The sequence below is a fragment of the Podarcis bocagei genome (assembly GCF_964188305.1).
Source record: "Podarcis bocagei genome assembly, chromosome: 9".
Lineage (NCBI taxonomy): Eukaryota > Metazoa > Chordata > Lepidosauria > Squamata > Lacertidae > Podarcis > Podarcis bocagei.
In genome coordinates this window covers 2,164,300-2,184,452 of record NC_138134.1, presented here as the reverse complement: position 1 = coordinate 2,184,452, position 20,153 = coordinate 2,164,300, and the positions used below count along the sequence as shown (strand labels likewise).

General features: G+C 45.3%; 2 protein-coding genes across 14 annotated transcripts in view; one reads left to right on the top strand and one right to left on the bottom strand.

The window, feature by feature from the left end:
• Nucleotides 1-15,368, bottom strand: part of PEAK1 (pseudopodium enriched atypical kinase 1) — an 81,103-nt gene extending 65,735 nt beyond the window's left edge. For 3 of the 5 annotated variants that reach the window (XM_081207571.1, XM_081207566.1, XM_081207569.1), the window contains exon 1: nt 15,252-15,368. The gene's annotated coding sequence lies outside the window, so the exon portion shown is untranslated. Of the gene's footprint in view, nt 1-10,194; nt 10,317-15,251 lie in introns of those variants that run through there. The other 2 variants (XM_081207570.1, XM_081207568.1) reach the window with 2 other exon arrangements.
• Nucleotides 15,369-15,449: 81 nt separating this feature from the next.
• HMG20A (high mobility group 20A) overlaps nt 15,450-20,153 on the top strand; it is a 62,673-nt gene continuing 57,969 nt past the window's right edge. Inside the window, exon 1 of one of the 9 annotated variants that reach the window (XM_081207884.1) lies at nt 15,450-15,589. Coding sequence is in view for 3 of the 9 variants with exons in the window: in XM_081207882.1 (XP_081064008.1) it covers nt 16,464-16,466 (3 nt within the window). In the remaining 6 variants the exon portion in view is untranslated. Of the gene's footprint in view, nt 15,624-15,807; nt 15,933-16,382; nt 16,467-20,153 lie in introns of those variants that run through there. The other 8 variants (XM_081207886.1, XM_081207888.1, XM_081207880.1 and 5 more) reach the window with 8 other exon arrangements.

The following is a 20,153-nucleotide window of genomic DNA, read 5'->3' as shown; positions in this document are numbered from 1 at the left end:
GACAGACAGGAAGATATTCATGTATTAAGTCCATCTATACAGACACCTGCAACTTTTTGAAAATTCTCTGATCCCTTGCAAACCAGAATCTTAAGACTGGAGATGACTGTGAACATATAAGGGGATTAAGTTAAGCTATTTATACTATTCTGCAACAACGGCATTGAACATGGCTTAAGCAGCCTCTGGGCCAACTGCCAAGTATGTGGAGTAAAAGTTGCCTCAAATGCCAGGGCTTCTGGATGAATTAAAGAAGTAAACTACGTTTACCATAACATATTTACCATAACGGAAGGTGTGCTTGGACATTAAATTTGATCTGTTGCTCTAAGAAATGCATTTAGAACGCTTTTAAAGAACGTATTTTCTATTATATCTGTGGAATTATAAAGCACTTCTAAATTAACCCTACAATTCACATTGATGAAATGAAATAAAACATTAACAAATGAAAGCATTGGTTGTCAGCTAGGAGCACAATAAATATTTTTAAAAGCCGATTATGAAAAAGAAAATATTCACAAGAATAAAGTCATATCTGAACTGTCTTGTGCTTCCTGACTTGGAATATTTGAATAATAAAACCATGCTTAAAACTTTTTTTAACACAACAAAATGTAATGGCAAAGCACAACAGTGAGCACAAAGCATTATTTTATGAGTCAAGGAAACTGGAATGAACTCCATGTTTTGTAGAAGCTTTAGTATCCAAGTAGAGTTCTAACTCATATTTTACTAATTGCTTAAGACTAAACCTGATATGGCACAGTTGTCATTCATGTATTCTCTCCATAAACATATAAAGTTTATGGTGGTTAATAAAATAAACAATAGGGAGAGAGACACTGAACTTTCCCTCCTTCTACACGTCATCTCTTTGCTCCCACCACTTAGGGAATAAAGAATTCATGTTTGAGCAAATGACTGACGGGAAAAATCCTCCTTCTTGCACATGCTATTTTTTTTCTGTTCAAGTAAGATCTGCCACTTTATTTGTGAATGAAACAGAAACGCAAAAAGAAATGTGTGCCAACCATTGTCACATCTACTTTGACCACAAGTGTCTCCCATAGGCTGGACCTGCAACGCAGCTATGGAATATTCTAGTAGGCCAAATCTATATTTCTATTAGTCCCATAATTATAATAAAAACATGCACTGTTTGTCCTGTACACCTTCCAGCATCTATGAAGCATCTTACAGTAGTGATGTACTTGGGCCTCAAGAAGAACGCAGAAAGGACTTCTGAAAAATAGCCTGAGCGTCTACTCACAGACCAGCACTGAATATGGGCAAGAGATTTCCTTCACTTTATCTTCCTGTTTGCACACAGTAAGGCTAGCTACAACACCTTTAAGGACGCAAACAATTTTTCACAGTTGTATAAGAAAGCCTGAGTAATTCAGGGACTTGGAAAGTTTGTTACTGGAATCATGTTACCAAGTAAGTGTGCTTAACTATTTTTGCATTCCCAACTATTCTGGATAAATTTTTAAGTAGTGGAAGGGGGGCTCTCAAGTGCAGTGGTAAAATGCTTTGGCGAGGTGCTTGTAAAGCTCTGAAAGGAAAATGCAGCAGAGGGGAGTGGTTCTCTTGCATTTGTCTTGTGTAGAATACAGTGGTACCTCGCAAGACAAATGCCTCGCAAGACGGAAAACCCGCAAGACGAAAGGGTTTTCTGTTTTGGAGGCGCTTCGCAAGACGAATTTCCCTATGGGCTTGCTTCGCAAGACGAAAGCCCATAGGGAAATCTCCAGGGACCTCTTTTAAATGCTGCTGGTGGGGAGCAAAGCCTTTCCCCCCCCTCCGGCCTTCGGAAGAGGTCCAGGAAGGCCGGCGGGGGCCGAAAGGCTTTGCTCCCCACCGCCAGCATTTTAAAAGCAGTCCGGGATAGCAGGGAAGCGCTTCCCGCTATCGCGGACGGCTTTTGAAGGCAGGCGGGGGGGGAGCAAAGACTTTCGCCCCCCGCCCGCCTTCAGAAGAGGTCCTGGACCTCTTCTGAAGGCGGGCGGGGGGCGAAAGTCTTTGCTCCCCCCTGCCTGCCTTCCTGGGAGAGCGGAGAAAGGCAGCGCGTTTCTCCGCTGTCCCGGGCGGCTTTTGAAGGCAGGCGGGGGGGGGCAAAGACTTTCGCCCCCCGCCCGCCTTCAGAAGAGGTCCAGGACCTCTTCTGAAGGCAGGCGGGGGGCAAAAGTCTTTGTCCCCCCTGCCTGCCTTCCCAGGGGCTTTTACATCGCCCCCGACAGCGGAGAAGTCCTCCGCTGTCCCGGGCGATTTTAAAATGCCGCCCGCCAGCATTTTAAGATCGCCCCGGACAGCGGAGAAGTCCTCCGCTGTCCCGGGGTTTTTTAAAATGCTGGGGGTGGGAAGAAAAGCCCTTGTCCCCCCCCAGCCTTCAGAAGAGGTCGGGGGACAGACTGTCCCCGGACCTGGTCTGCAGGCGGTTTCCATAGGAACGCATTAATTGATTTTCAATGCATTCCTATGGGAAACCGTGCATCGCAAGACGAAAAACTCGCAAGAAGAAAAAACTTGCACAACGAATTAATTTCGTCTTGCGAGGCACCACTGTATTGGTTGAAAAACAGCAACACAAGATGTTCACTCATACACCCTTCTGGAATCCTGAAGGCTGCTGCATAAGATGTCAATAATTCAAATAACTGAGGAAGGAAGTGCTTATTGTACACTGAGCACAAATTACTTTTTCAACACATACCCACACTTCCAGAAAACAATGGCACACACAATTAGCAACAATATGCATATGAGACAGGACAGAACAGTTGCCTGATCATGAGACTGTCAATAGTGGAAGAACAACAGCATGACTGTGGAATGGTGCAGCGGATATAGATGACCAGAATATTATAATAAAAGGAATTTTGCATGTATTAGTTTCCACAAAAAATAATGTTTTGGTATTCATTCTCCCATATGTGTCCTTGGGAAGCCAAGTACAAAAATTACAGTGAATTGTTTGCCATCAAGACTAAGATGGAAAAAAATAATATTGAGGTGCACCTATTAAAAACCATGAAACATTTAAATAATTTAAATTGTGTGGGATTAGCTCTCTAATCTATATGCCACATCTATCCTTACTATCTGCAATGACACAGAAATCATGTTCTGCTCAAGCTTTCATAACCATTTAATCTCATGTCAGAGTGCAGAACTCAAATCACCAAATCCTACAACCATGAACAAATTAATAGTTTTTCCTTTCAGTGGATCAGATTCTTATATAAGTGTCATTTCCTCAGCTGAAATCTTCAAGACAAATCCTTAATCTTAAATTATACTATATAAAGCTTTGCAGATCACATTCTATTTGGGTGATTTATATTTGCATCCTTTAATGGGGGCTCACCACTGCCTTTGCTATACAATTCAATGGTGAAGTAGTGAGAGACAGACGGACGCCAACAACACACAAATGTTTAGTACACAAAAGAAACCATTTTTGCAAAATGAGGGCTTTGCTTGGTTAGCACCCATCTGTCTTGAGAGACTGTGGAGTGAGTGTCCAGGAGAGAAATCAAAATCCTGCAATACCAGCACCAAGGTAACCTCTCCAGGGCTCAAGCCTGGCCAGGGTGTCTGGAGGTCCTGGGCTGCCCAGACGACAAGACTCCCCTCTCAGCCTCACTGACGGGGTCCAAAAGGAAGCACCAGCTGGGCTGCAGGAGTTGCAGGAAGGAAGCATACATGGTGCTATCCAACTGCCTTAGGAACTCCACTCTGGATTTGTTCAGGGTTTACTCTTTAGCATTTTCTTCTCCCAAAGGTATTCCATAAGGCAGTAGAGGTTTAAATGAGATAGAAATTACACAGGCATAACCATATTAATCTGTTGCTTCAAAAACAGAGTCTAGTGGCACCTGAAATACTAACAAATTTATTATGGCATAAGCTTTTGTGTACCACAGTCTACTTCATTTGAAATGAATGATAGAAGAAAGCGAATGATGCCTCAGCAGAAGTATTCTAAAACAATACACAGTGGAACGGGTCGCTGGTAGAAGCGCTGTTGTGCACAGGTGCATTCGGAGGCAGCCCGCTTCTGCGCATGTGCAGACCGTGGCAGCCGCTTCTGTGTGTATCGTGGCAAACCTGGTGTTTACTTCCAGGTTTGCCGCGGACGTGATTGGAACGAGCCTAAGTAGAACGGGACGTAAGTAGAGGTTCTACCGTATTGCCACTCCTTCAATGGTAGTTTATTAACCTTAATATTAGAAGCATAACTGAAGTTTTATTTACTTAATATTTCTAATGCTCTCAACAAAACAGCTTCCAGGCAGTGTCAATAAGATTTAATAATTGATTTCACAGTTCATTGGTCCTGACACTGTGCGCAATCACTGATCTGAACATATAAATAGATACTTAAGGCCTCTTTTATAGGCTGGAGAGACAGAGCACTATGCAATATTGATTGATTTTGAAAAAGAAAAAGGGGGGGGGGAAGGATGATCAAATGTTTTTAGATAAAGCCTTCAGGTAACAACATCACCAATGACCCAATGTAAGCTAATTAGGTCAACAATGGGCAAAACAATATCAAGTTAGTCAGTCTATTTATTTCTTTAAAATATTATGCAATCTTTTATCACATCTCATAAACTGTCCCATACTCTCTCATTCCGCACAAATTTAAATTACTGCCATATCTCGCATGCTAAAAAACCCCCCAAGGTATCAAATTTGGGTACCTCAGTACAAGAGTTTACATGCCTGTAGACAAGCAGAAGCCAGTATTTCAGGTATTGCAAATGTAGGTTCTTTACTTCCAAGAACACAGCATGTGTACATGCATCAGTGATATCCCAGGCCAGTCAAAGACCAAATTATTCTCTAAAGGCAATAAAGGACAGAGTGTAGGACTAGCAACATAAGGGGTGATACGTTCACAGGCAATGCTAAGCCATGACAACACAGTTTTATACTGTTAACATGAAAATAGGAAAACAGCCTTGTATTTACAGTGGCACCTCTGGTTACAAACTTAATTCATTACGGAGGTCCGTTCTTAACCTGAAACCGTTCTTAACCTGAGGTACCAACTTTAGCTAATGGGGTCTCCCGCTGCTGCCACCACACGATTTCTGTTCTCATCCTGGGGCAAAGTTCTTAACCCAAGGTACTACTTCTGGGTTAGCGGATTCTGTAACCCGAGGTGTTCGTAACCTGAGGTACCACTGTATACACGAACTCAGAGTGGAAACCACTGGAGGGGAGAGTGCTTGAATCCTGCTTGTGGGGTTCCCACTGAGGATGCTTCACTAGATGGGTGATTGGCCTGATCAAGCAGGCTCTTACTATGTTGTGCAGCGTAGAATAATAGAATTGTAGAGTTGTAAGCGACCCTAAGGGTCCTCTAGTCCAGGGGTCAGCAAACTTTTTTAGGAGAGGACCGGTTCACCGCCCCTCAGATCTTGTGGTGGGCCGGACTATCACCAGCTAAACATCACAATAATTTTTTAAAAAACTCTTTATTGCAGTCCAAAGACGCATAGAAGAATTTCAGAACAAAATACAGTTAATACAGAGAGAGAAACCGAGGTGGTCATTTTGTTTTGTCTCAAGCTTGATGATCTTTGTTTCTTTTGACTTCCGAAAGAAACTTTGCCACGGCCAGTGTAATATCACTAGACCTGTCATCCAAAAGATATTTAATATGGGAGGCTTCAGATTTTCCCGGCAGATTTGCCAGTAGGGCTTTGATCAGTTGAACAATATACTGATATATCACAATGGCTGGAATAAGGATGCGCAAAGCATGGGAAATAAACAAGATGAGCGCAAAGCATGGGAAATAAACAAGATGAGCTTGAGCTCTTAGTACAGCAAACTATATATGACATAATAGGCATCACTGAAACCTGGTGGGATAAGTCCCACGATTGAAATGTAATCATGGAGGGATACAATCTATTTCAGAGAAACAGACCAGACAAGAAAGGAGGAGGAGTGGCGTTATATGTCAGGGATGTGTATACCTGTGAAGAGATCCAAGATTTAGAACCTCAAAGCCAAAGTGAGAGCATTTGGGTCAAAATTAAGGGAGAGAAGAATAACAGAGACCTCATTGTGGGAGTTTACTATAGATCCCCAAGCCAAACGGAGGACATAGATGATGCCTTTTTGGAACAGATGGCCAAGCATGCAAAAGGAAGGGAGATAGTAGTAATGGGGGACTTCAATTACCCAGATATTTGTTGGATGTCAAACTCAGCCAAGAGCATAAGGTCAAACAGATTCCTCACTGGCCTTGCAGACAACTTCATTGTCCAGAAAGTGGGAGAAGCAACAAGAGGAACAGCCATTTTAGATCTAATCCTAACCAATGTTGATGACCTGGTTAGTGGGGTAGAAGTGGAAGGATCATTAGACGCGAGTGATCATGCTCTTCTGAAGTTTACTATACAGCGGAAAGGAGCAGCCAAGCATACTAGGACTCAATTTCTTGACTTTAAGAAAGCCGACTTCATAAAACTTAGGGAAGTGCTGGGTGAGATCCCATGGACAGTAATACTAAAAGGAAAGGGAGTTCACGATGGCTGGGAGTTTGTTAAGAGGGAGATAGTAAAAGCACAACTTCAGGCAATACCAACGAGACGGAAACATGGAAGGTGCCTAAAGAAGCCAGGGTGGCTATCTAAAGAACTTTTAACTGAGTTAAGATTAAAAAAGGATGTGTACAAAAAATGGAAAAGGGGGGAAACCACCAAAGAGGAATTCAAACAAATAGCCAGCACATGTAGACACAGAGTCAGAAAAGCTAAAGCACAGAATGAACTCAGGCTTGCTAGAGAGGTTAAAAGCAACAAAAAAGGCTTTTATGGGTATGTCCGTAGCAAAAGGAAGAACAAAGAAACAGTGGGGTCAACTCAGAGGAGAAGATGGTGAAATGCAAACAGGGGACACAGAAAGGGCTGAACTCCTCAATGCCTTCTTTGCCTCAGTCTTCTCCGATAAAGAAAACAATGCCCGACCTGAAGAATTTGGAGCAAATGATTCAGCAGAGGAAACACAGCCCAGAATAACTAAGGAGATAGTACAAGAATACTTGGCTAGTTTAGATGTATTCAAGTCTCCAGGGCCAGATGAACTGCATCCAAGAGTATTAAAAGAACTGGCAGATGTGATCTCAGAACCACTGGCAGTCATCTTTGAGAATTCCTGGAGAACAGGCGAAATCCCGGCAGACTGGAGGAGGGCAAATGTTGTCCCTATTTTCAAAAAGGGGAAAAGAGAGGACCCAAATAATTACCGCCCAGTCAGTCTGACATCAATACCAGGGAAGAGTCTGGAGCAGATCATTAAGCAAACAGTCTGTGAGCACCTAGAAAGGAATGCTGTGATTACCAATAGTCAGCATGGATTTCTGAAAAATAAGTCATGTCAGACTAACCTGATCTCATTTTTTGACAGAATTACAAGCCTGGTAGATGAAGGGAACGCAGTGGATGTAGCCTACCTTGATTTCAGCAAGGCATTTGACAAGGTGCCCCATGATATTCTGGTAAAGAAGCTGGTAAAATGCGGTCTTGACTATGCTACCACTCAGTGGATTTGTAACTGGCTGACTGACCGAACCCAAAGGGTGCTCATCAATGGTTCCTCTTCATCCTGGAGAAGAGTGACTAGTGGGGTGCCACAGGGTTCTGTCTTGGGCCTGGTCTTATTCAACATCTTTATCAATGACTTGGATGATGGACTCAAGGGCATCCTGATCAAATTTGCAGACCAAACTGGGAGGGGTGGCTAACACCCCAGAGGACAGGATCACACTTCAAAATGACCTTGACAGATTAGAGAACTGGGCCAAAACAAACAAGATGAACTTTAACAGGGAGAAATGTAAAGTATTGCACTTGGGCAAAAAAATTGAGAGGCACAAATACAAGATGGGTGACACCTGGCTTGAGAGCAGTACATGTGAAAAGGATCTAGGAGTCTTGGTTGACCACAAACTTGACATGAGCCAACAGTGTGACGCGGCAGCTAAAAAAGCCAATGCAATTCTGGGCTGCATCAATAGGAGTATAGCATCTAGATCAAGGGAAGTAATAGTGCCACTGTATTCTGCTCTGGTCAGACCTCACCTGGAGTACTGTGTCCAGTTCTGGGCACCACAGTTCAAGAAGGACACTGACAAACTGGAACGTGTCCAGAGGAGGGCAACCAAAATGGTCAAAGGCCTGGAAACGATGCCTTATGAGGAACGGCTAAGGGAGCTGGGCATGTTTAGCCTGGAGAAGAGGAGGTTAAGGGGTGATATGATAGCCATGTTCAAATATATAAAAGGATGTCACATAGAGGAGGGAGAAAGGTTGTTTTCTGCTGCTCCAGAGAAGCGGACACGGAGCAATGGATCCAAACTACAAGAAAGAAGATTCCACCTAAACATTAGGAAGAACTTCCTGACAGTAAGAGCTGTTTGACAGTGGAATTTGCTGCCAAGGAGTGTGGTGGAGTCTCCTACTTTGGAGGTCTTTAAGCAGAGGCTTGACAACCATATCTCAGGAGTGCTCTGATGGTGTTTCCTGCTTGGCAGGGGGTTGGACTCGATGGCCCTTGTGGTCTATTCCAACTCTATGATTCTATGATAAGGATGGAGCTATGTAGAGGCATTGGCTGGCTTCGCAGTTTCTCCCACGTTGTGCTTTTTGCATAGTGCGCACACCCAACCATGATTTGCAATATATTGCCAGGTAAAAAAATATGAAACTAATATCACAAAATGGACTTCAAAGTAGTTTTGGACTATATATCGCCCAGCCCTAATGTAATGTTCTGAAGAACTTGAAAGCTTGCCACTATTTGGAGACATTTTGATCAGTCATAGAAAAATAGAATTGTAGAGTTGGAAGGCTTTACCAAATTTTATCTTGTCCAGCTCCCTTCAATGCAAGTCTAACCAAGGTATTCCCCAACTGCAGTTTTGGACATTGTTTTAAGATACTGACATTGAAAAAATTGATATTAGCTTTCGTTAAAAATAATGCTATTACCCTACCACCATGAAAAAGTTGCATTTAATCACATCACATAGAACTTTATCATGTACACTGTTTCTAATTTGAATGCCTAAAAATACAACTGTTATGTAACTTTGAGAAGTGCAGGCTGCTGCTTATCTGTCAATACTTATTTCTAATCATTACAGTAGAACAATAAATCATTCATCCATGACTCAGCCATTCAATTTTATGTTGCCTCTGCTCCCCTACCATCAGCTCCACTGTCTTATTTTTTAATAGTCCCCCCCTTTGTGCTAGCAATTTAATCTAAATAAAAAGGCAAATTGCAACATACAAGTGACATATTGGTGAAATTATAATACCCCAATTCAACTATCCCATAGTGGGAAGAATATAACTTCATAACATGAATTTTATGTAGTTCTTGCAGTACTCAACGTATTTTTGTTGAATGCCTTAGTATGTATCTATGTATCATATACTTTACACGTAGACATGCTATCTGTTAAGATGCCCACTGCAGAATTTAACGCAGAGAAAGATAGCATTGAAATTAGTTTTCTGATTTTCAATGTAACACATTGTTCCCTTATTTTAAAATGAAGCTACATTGCATTTTCCTTTTTTTCATTTACTGTTGTAATATTAACATCTCAATGCTTTATCATGGCTGTACATTTCTATACTGGCTAAAGTATCTGAGAAAGAGATGTGATGGTAGTTATTCAGCAACAGACCTACACTGTTTCAATGTACAACCAGCACATAAAATACAGGATATTCTGACCATAGATCTTTTTCTGTTTATCTGCAGAAACACACTTCATTACAGTGTTTCCCTAGTTAGTCTAATTAGCATCAATTCGCGTCATACCTGTTATTCTGCAATGACATTTGTATCATTTTAATCAACGAAAGCCAGCAAAACCCATCTTATAAAACACAAAGAAAAATGCAGCACTACCATATTGCAAAATTAAGAGGGAATAAATACATAAATCTTGCTGTTTCACAATTACACCATCAACTGCATTTTGCAATATATTATTTGATTCACTGCCATGCAAATATCAACACTAATAAGAAAGACAACTAAGCATCCATGTCTTTGATGAAAACAGCACCAGAGAGATGATCAAATTATGTCTGGTGTTATATAAAACAGAACAAACCCAACCACACTGACATGGATGCAGTACAAACTTACCTTAACTAAAGATCATTTAAGGGTGGAGAGTCTGCATCTAATTGTTTGGCATTTTCACCTTAAACCACTTAAGCTGTTGCAGAACATTTTGCATGGCAACTGTAACCAACAGTATCTAAGGGTAAGAACAGGTACTTTAAATGCTAGAGAACAACATTCCATATGGTGGTGCACCTTAAGTCCTCATAGTAGGAAAAAACACTCAAAGCTTAAAAGATACACAGACGCAGTATTTATAAAATTCTGGCCATCACACCATAAAAACAGGCACAAATAATATTTATTATTTGTAAAGCTACACATGTAGATGAAGTCTAGAGGGGCTGGGAGCTGGGGGACCGTCTAGAGGGGCTGGGAGCTGGGGGCACTGTCATACAGTGGTTCCGCTCCTTCCTCCTGGGCCGTGTCCAGAAAGTGGTGGTGGGGGATGAGTGTTCAGACCCCTGGGCTCTCACATGTGGGGTGCCACAGGGTTCTGTCCTCTCCCCCATGCTTTTTAATATCTATATGAAGCCACTGGGAGAGATCATCAGGGGGTTTGGACTGGGTGTTCATCAGTATGCAGATGACACCCAGCTCTACCTCTCCTTTAAATCAGAACCAGTGAAGGCGGTGAAGGTCCTGTGTGAGTGCCTGAAGGCGGTTGGAGGATGGATGGCGGCTAACAGATTGAGGTTGAATCCTGACAAGACAGAAGTACTGTTTTTGGGGGACAGGGAGCGGGCTGGTGTGGGGGATTCCCTGGTCTTGAATGGGGTAACTGTGCCCCTGTAGGACCAGGTGCGCAGCCTGGGAGTCATTTTGGACTCACAGCTGTCCATGGAGGTGCAGGTTAACTCTGTGCCCAGGGCAGCTGTGTACCAGCTCCACCTGGTACGCAGGCTAAGACCCTACCTGCCCGCGAACTGTCTCGCCAGAGTGGTGCATGCTCTAGTTATCTCACGCTTGGACTACTGCAATGCGCTCTACGTGGGGCTACCTTTGAAGGTGACCCGGAAACTGCAATTAATCCAGAATGCGGCAGCTAGACTGGTGACTGGGAGTGGCCGCCGGGACCACATAACACCGGTTCTGAGAGATCTGCATTGGCTCCCAGTACGTTTCCGAGCACGATTCAAAGTGTTGGTGCTGACCTTTAAAGCCCTAAACGGCCTCGGTCCTGTATACCTGAAGGAGCGTCTCCACCCCCATCGTTCAGCCCGGACACAGAGATCCAGCGCCGAGGGCCTTCTGGCGGTTCCCTCATTGCGAGAAGTGAGGCTACAGGGAACCAGACAGAGGGCCTTCTCGGTAGTGGCGCCCACCCTGTGGAATGCCCTCCCATCAGATGTCAAAGAGATAAATAATTACCTGACATTCGGAAGACATCTTAAGGCAGCCCTGTTCAGGGAAGTTTTTAATATGTAACGCTGTACTGTTTTTAACACTGATTGGGAGCCGCCCAGAGTGGCTGGGGAAACTCAGCCAGATGGGCGGGGTATAAATAATAAATTATTATTATTATTATTATTATTATTATTATTATTATTATTATTATTAAGTACAGAAAATGTAATGCTTTATGTTTCCTGCAATCTGTTCTGATGGTTTTGAAGGTAGGATTTTACTTGCATTTTACATTAAAGGCTTGCTGATAGGAAAGCTCACTTCAAGGAGGGAGTCAATCTAGCTACTTTAGGAAGGGAGTTCCAGTGTTTGCGAGCAGCCACCAAGAATGCACTCCCCACATCTAAATCAAGCGTGCCTGTGAAAATGGCAGGACTGAGAGGTGGTTCCCCAAAGATCTCAGAGCCTGGGCGAATTCATAGGGAAGCACAGAGTCCTTCAGATACCCTGGACCTAAGCTGTATAGGTCATAATCAGCAGTTTGAATTGTGCCTGGAAACAGACCAGTGGAGCTGCTGTAGCAAGAGACCTCTACTCCATAGAATCAGCCCTGGTCAACAGTGGCTGCAGCTCTGTAAGCCAGCTGAAGTCTCTGAACTTTTCACATAGAGTACACTAAGCCGTCCAAATACCAGGTAACTAAGGTATGGGTCACTGTGGCAGAATCAGATGATGTTTCCCATCTCTGTATATAAAGATTCCATTTCCCTACCGTATCTAAGAGTGGCGGATAATACCTCACAAAACACATACAATCATATCCTTTAAAAATATTATCTTAGCATGTAGGATATTGCTGAATATGTATTAAGCAAAAAGAAAATGACTTTCTTCCCATTAGTGCCTTAATATTGCATAGATACTACTGTGTCACTGATACGATGTATGACTTTTTAATGTACACTGTGATTTACCATCTATAAGAATATGTACTAACCTTTTAATTAGCAGCAACTTACTTCATCCTGAATAACAAACCATTCTTTGTTATGAAAGGTTTTCCACCCACATTTTTGTTAGAATCTGGTTTTAAGGAAGTCTGTCATTTCTTTGCTAATTTCATTGGATTAGGTTACTGGAGTGTTGACCTGCATAATCAGCACTAAGGTAACAGTGTTTTGCACAAATTGACATTGGTGAGCATTTCCCTCCATGTTTGTTATAACTGATACAAAACCTAATAAAGAAACCACAGCTAGCTGTTCCTCTATCATATTCTACACAACTATGTTTGCCATTTCATTGGTAGTTGTAGTTAAATAATGTAGACCAGGGGTCAGCAAACTTTTTCAGCAGGTGGCCGGTCCACTGTCCCTCAGACCTTGTGGGGGGAGGGGGCGGACTATATTTTTTTGGGAAAATGAACAAATTCCTATGCCCCACAAATAACCCAGAGATGCATTTTAAATAAAATGACACATTCTACACATGTAAAAACACACTGATTTCTGTACCATCCGCAGGCCGGATTTAGAAGGTGATTGGGCCAGATCCGTCCCCTGGGCCTTAGTTTGCCTACCCATGATGTAGACAATTCCTTTTCATTTTGCAATCGTGAAAGCTTTTAAGTTATCATTATTACCTCCTCCTATCGCTCTTAGTTTCAGACAACACATCAGCCAGCTATAAAGAAAATACAATGGTACCTCGGGTTACAGATGCTTCAGGTTACAGACTCCGCTAACCCAGAAATAGTACCTCGGGTTAAGAACGTTGCTTCAGGATGAGAATAAAAATTGTGTGGCGGCAGCGGAGGGGAAGGCCCCATTAGCTAAAGTGGTACCTCAGGTTAAGAACAGTATCTGGTTAAGAACGGACCTCCAGAACAAATTAAGTTCTTAACCCAAAGTACCACTGTAAAAAAGAGAGAAGCTACATGAGATGTTCACAACAGAGTAAAAACAAAGGATATATGTGAGGTTTAACTTTTACATCATTATTTCAAATTACTTGTATGATACTAAGAGTGGACACTGCAACTATAAAAGCAATGTGTTACAAAAGATGGAGGGGACTGCAATAAATCCTCTAGATTGGGGTGGATTCAGTATGTTGGGCGACTTTTGACTAGGGATGGCTGATATCTGCTTTCCAACATTGTTAATATATAGCCAGCTAAACCTTGTGATATCCTGATAAAGGAGGAAAGAAGGTGGGAAGAAGGCAGTTGTTGGCCATGCAGATGACCAGCATAAGTGTGCGCAGCTTCTTCCACTTCCAGGCGAGGCTGGGTAGGCAGCGCTGCCCCGGGCAGAGTGCATCAGCCGGGGCACCACATGGCATGGCACCGTGCACAGAAACGTAGAGCCCCAGGGTTCCAATGGCCTCCCTGTTGCCGCCAGCTGCAGCTAGCCCCAAAGATAGCCTCTCACCACGCAAGCGATAGCTACCGGAAGCCACCCTCTGGAGCACTACGCAAGGCATGGGAGGCAGTTTCAATCTGCTCAGCAATTGCACAGGGAGGGAGGGAAGGTGGCAGCCTGCTGGCACTTGTGTGGCCAGAGAAAGAAATGAAGGTGCTGGCTGACAGGCAAAGTTAGCCCCACTCTTGTCTCAGGCTCCCCAGGCTGGCATCTGGGCTGAGGAGGGAGGGAGCGGGCAAACATCAAGCAGCCTAACTGGGCTCTCCGGATTGAGCTGAGTTACTTTATGGGTGAGCTGAAGTACTTGATTTTAAAGAGCAGAGATATAGCAGGCATAATGGTAATCTGGTGGAAGAATATTGACAAGCTGCACTATGTATAGAGGAGGGTGACCAAGATTATCAGGGTATAACTGTCCCAATCCAACAAGACACATTTCAGTACCAGATATACAAGTGAAGCTGTGAGCTCAAGCCAGTGCAAGTTTACTATTGAGCTATGAACTCCCTACTCTGAAATCAACCTAACCAACAAAACTAACTTTCTAGTTGCAGATGTCCTTAAGACTTAAAGGACACTTCAAATATGAGCAGGCTTCAAAACAAAATCTATTATCATGTGACTGATTAATATTATGCACCTAATATTTCAGAAATGTGTTTTATCTGCCAGGGCCCTGATCCGCTTACAGATCTGCAGATCTTCCTGCCCCTTAAATTTCATGGCATCAGCCCACTAAGGCAGCAGCAGGACCGAAGCAGCCAGGCCACGGATCCCAGAGCTGCGCACAGGGGGGCATGAAGGAAGGAGCCGGCCCGTGCCTGGGGGCGAGGCGCCCTGTCGCCCTCCTGCCCAGGACGAGCCTTTCCCTGTGCGAGAGAGGCAAGAGGCTCACGGAACCCCGGCGCCCCTTCTGCTCTCCCGGCGAGGAGACCCGCCGCCCGGATGCCTCCCCTCACGGGCTGCGCTTTCCGGGCGGGCAAGGCAGGCGGCCAGGCGCCCGAGCCCCACGGAGCTGCGGGCGGGACAGGCCAGGAAAAGTTTCCCTTCTCGAGGCAAAGGGCGCGAGACGGGCCGGCCCGAAACTTCTCGCGGAGAAACTTCTCCGCTGCTTCGGGGGCGTCCAAGGGGCCAGGAAACGGAGGCGACCCCGCCCCGCGGGGAGGGAGGGGGCGGGCGGCGGCGGCGCGGGCGCCAAGCGGCCTCCGGCGCCCCCCACCCGGCCCCCTCCCGCCCGGTTCGCGTCCCGCCTGAGGCGGAGAACTCTCGGGCACGCGCCGCCGGATAGAAACAGCGAAGGGAAGTTACCTGGGCGGCGGTCGGTCGGTCGGTCGGGCTGGCTCCCTTCTCCTCTCCGGGCGCCCCGCTCGCCTCACGCGCCGCCCGCGACTCCTCGCCTCGCAACTCAAACTGCCGGCCTCCCTCGCAGGCCCCGCCCCTCGCTCGCGCGCCCCCGCGGCAGCAACCGCCTCCCCGCGCGCGCGTACGGGCGGAGGGGAAAGGGGCGTGGCTCCCCGCCTAGTTTTCCCCGTCCCGTTAGCAACGCCGACGCTCCGCTTTCCCTGAAGGCGACAAAAAGAGGATCCCGCTCGCCCAAGGGGGAGACTACGATCCCCAGCATGCATTGCTGCTAACCCGCCCTGTGGGTAGGGTTTTTTCGGCGTTGGTGTGCGAACTCGCGTATGTGTAATTCTTCCGCTTTCAAAAAATAGTTCCGCTGCTGCCTTTATTACAAGAAAGCTGCTAAGGCTTTTTCGGAGGGTTGTTTCTCGAAGGAGGTTATAAAGGGGTGGGGAGAGCTTCTCCGTTGTCACAGGACAATGAATGGGGGGGGGGAGAGCGCCCTCGCGGAAGGATACGCGGAAGGGGCGGGGCTACGCGCCCTGCGTGTGAGGAGAGGGCGGAGAGAAGGGTGGCGGAGGCCGAGTGGGGGTGACGGGGCAGCAGTCTCTCAAGGGGAGCCCCCCCCCGCCCGCCACTCAGCGACAGGTCAGTGGGGGGGGGGGCGAGGGCTGTCGGGTTGCAGCAGCAGCAGCAGCAGCAGCAGCAGGCGGCGCGGGAGGGGTGAGGCCGCGAGGGGGCCCCTGTCCGGGGCGAGCGGGCCTCGGGGGCGCCTCCCGCCAGGCTCCCCTCGAGAGGGTTCTCCTCCGCCCCGTGACCCCCCTCCGCTTCCGCCCCGTGCCGCCTTCCGGCCCTCTCCAAGGGGGCGCCTTGGCCCGGGGGCCTCGGGCGGAGAAGAGGGCGGCCGGGCCCCGGCTCTGTCGGGGGGCCTCTGGGGGAGCAGGAGGCCTGGCGCCTCATGGTCCTCGGCTTGCTCCAATGAGAAGCCATCAGGATTGTCTTCATGGCTCTGTGAAATGCGCCTCGGGGTCCTTGTGCAGCTTCCCCCTCGCCTCAGCTCCGTCCCGCCAACAACCCGGTGAGGTTGGTTAGGCGGGGCGGGGGGGGGGAAGGCTATGCTGCCTCCAGAGGCAATTGGGACTCCTGAGCGTATCCAGTTGCTGCTGAAAGCAGCATGACATGGTAAGGTGCCAAATTGAAAAGGGGAAATTGGGAGTGTGCTCTTGGCTCTTGCTTTGAATCCACAGCTTGAATTTTGCTACAGTTTTACCTGTTCTGCATATGACAGTGGGTGATGGACAGGTGGGTGTGACTTCAACCAAATAAACAGAATGGGGAGGCTTGGTGGAAGAGGTTTCCTGTTGCTGATTTATTGTAAAAGAATACATTTTTAGTGGCACTATCTATGTAAGGTTTGTGGTTTCAAAGCTAGAAATATCAAAAGGCCCTTCCCTTTTTAATAATTCATTTTACTTTGTTGTTGGTGTTGTTACACACTAAGACTTCAGCCTTCCTAAATTTAGTTTTTCTCTGGCTGTGTGCAAATAATAGCTTTTCAGAGACCGAACTGCATTGTGGAAAGCCCTTACCCATAATGCGCATCATGGATGGTTTGGTCTGCCTGCAGAATAGATGCCACAAGTGCCACAGAAAGCAGGAGTTTGTGGAACAGATGAACCAGTCGGGGAAGGCCTCATGGTCCTGGCTTTGCTGTAGCCAAGCCTCCATTCCTTCTAGCATTGTCCTGTGCTTTGCTGCTGCCTGCTTTGTGGCTCAGAAGATTAGAGACAATATAAACTATATACAGTTGTACCTTGCTTCTCGAATGTAATCCATTCTGGAAGTCCATTCAACTTCTGAAACGTTCGAAAACCAAGGCACGGTTTCCGATTGGCTGCAGAAGCTTCCTGCACTCAAGCAGAAGCCGTGTTGGATGTTCGGCTTCCGAAAAAAGGTTCGAAAACTTATGGTACTTCCGGGTTTTCAGCGTTTGGGAGCCAAAACGTATGAGTACCAAGGTGTTCGAGAACCAAGGTACAAGTGTATTATGGAAAGTTTTCCCCCTGTTTGTTGTGCAATTGGGCAACTCTTAAGATATTGTACCAAAATTCTGCATGATAACTTCTGAGCACAAGAAGCAGGGTTTTTTGTTGTTGTTTTTTTGATACAGTTGGACACCATTTTGAATTAAGATGGTGGACTGAGCCAGTCAAAAGAATTCCTGAGCAATGCTGGGTACGAGACTTTTAGTTTAAAGCAAACTATGGCTTATGAATATATGAATAGCAAGCTGGTGCATACTACTCAGTAGTGTTGGATTTGCCTCTGCTGGGCTTTGCGATATGCGTGGACCAGCTCTTGTAGTTTGTTTCTCTCCAAACAAACTGCAAGCACTGGTTTGCATGTGACGCAAAGCTGCCGGTTTGTTTCCTCTCTGATGTGGTAAAGGGAGGAGGGAATTTAACACTATTGAGCAGAATGTATCATAGCATATTAAACCATTGTTTATTTTAAACTGCATTTTAACATTTGAGTGCAAACCAGGTCAGTGTGTAGCAATGTGCTCTGATGTAGTACCGACTTTATATTATGGACTTGAAGTGTAATATGCTAATCAGAAGGTCTGCCTTTTTAAAGTTCTCAAAGTTCTTAACCTAGCTCATGTTTGTCATCTGAACTAGCCAGATGTTTAACTAATGATCAATCACAGTCAATCAATCATTTGAAAAATGCTTATTTTTAAAAAATAAATTTCATTTTTCAATTTAACAGTAATCATAATAAATTACATACATACTTATTTTGACTTCCCTTCTCCCCTTCCTTGGTTTCTTATAAAAAACATTTTAAAAACTATATCCCCCTTAACTTCTTTTGTTTATTACTCTCTATATTTCTTCCAAAATCACCTTTAAACTGCTTGATTTTAAATTAATCCTGCTAATGTATTTAGTTGTTTACAATATTTTTTATGATCCATGTATCCATTCTTTGTTAAACAATATTTCATCTTGACTACTTATGAAAAATAAGACTTTAGAGCCACCTTGCCCCAAAATGGCAACTAGACATCTGCTTTGGTGACTGTAACCTTGGGTTAAGGTGCCATTTGGCACCTAGCTTATATATATGAGTTTCTAACACTGGGCAACAGCCCTCTTTCTGACTCTCCAGCAACTGCTATTCAGAGCCAATATTTATATATTTATTTATTATTAAATTACTACATTTCTATACCACCCTTCATCCAAGGATCGGTTTACAATATAAAAACATAAAAATACATAACATAGCTGCATACCCCCCCTCCCATACACAGTATAAAAGGCCATAGATTGTTTAATTAACCAAAGGCAGAGGAGAAGAGTGTTGTTTTTGCTTGACACCTAAAGATATGTAACAAATGTCCCAGGCAAGCCTCCTTGGTGAGAGCATTCCACAAATGGGGAGCCACCACAGACCTCTTGTGGAGAAGGCACACACAGGAAGGGTCTTGATTGGTTCATATGGAAAGAGACAGTCCTTGAGGTGTTGTAGGCTGGAGCTAATTAGAGCTTTATAGGTCAAAACTGACACTTTGAATAGGACCCAAACACTAATGGCAGCCAGTGCAACTGGGCCAGGATTGGTTTTGATGGTCCAGGGAACCATCCACTAACAGTGCCTCAGTATGGATTGAGCTTCAGTTTGTTGGCTCTCACCCAGTCCATTACCAAGGCAAGACAATGGTCCAGCCAGTGTTAGAAACAGATACGAAAGCTAGGAGCTAAACAGCACCTTAAAATTAGGTTATGGGTACAACAACAGAATGTCTAGGCAGACTTTTTTATAATAAGACTACAAAGCTGAAAATGAATGAACTGCAGCTAAAATATTATGTTCATTTTTCACATGGTCTAGTCCTTTCTTTGCCCACCCCCCTAATATTCTTAAGAGGGTCTCTTCTTCAGTCTTCAGAGAATACCTGGAAATAGGGAGGCAGAAAAAGGTTCTTCTTTTCTTCCACTCTGCAGTTTTAATCTGAAATCTTTGGCGTAGTACTGCGGCCAGAGCTCAGAAACTGCTTGCGCTAACGAAATTCCCTGAAGAAGAAGAAGAGTTTGGATTTGATATCCCGCCTTTCACTCCCTTTAAGGAGTCTCCAAGCGGCTAACATTCTCCTTTCCCTTCCTCCCCACAACAAACACTCTGTGAGGTGAGTGGGGCTGAGAGACTTCAGAGAAGTGTGACTGGCCCAAGGTCACCCAGCAGCTGCATGTGGAGGAGCGGAGACATGAACCCCGTTACCCAGATTACGAGACTACCGCTCTTAACCACTATACCACCCTGTCACAAAATGTGCCTAGAACAAGGGGAATTTCAAACCCTGGGTCCAGCACATCCACAACCTCAACTCCATATGTGAAGGAGAAGTAGAGCTGTGTGTCATCAGCATATAGCTGACAACATACCCCATAACTGCAGAAGACCTCACTCAGCATGTAGATGTTAAACAGCCTAGGGCATACCGTATTTTTCGCCCTATAGGGCGCACCGGCCCATAGGACGCACCTAGTTTTCAGGGGGGGGGGGGGAATCAAGGAAAAAATATGACCCCCCCCCGCAGCTCTGGGAGCAGCGGACAGGCTGCACGCAGCCTGTGCGCTACTCCAAGACCTTCTTCCCGCTTTTGCGGGAGGTGGCGGAATTCCCCCACCTCCCGCAAAAGCCCACAGGAGCCGCGCGCGACTCCTGCGGGCTTTTCGACCAGGAGGGAGAAGGGACTGAAACGGCCAGTCAGGGCAGAAATGACTGGCAGAATCCGAGACCAGGGAGAAGAGTTGGTGGAAGAAGATTGAAAAAAATTCAAAGTATATTTACAGAAATATT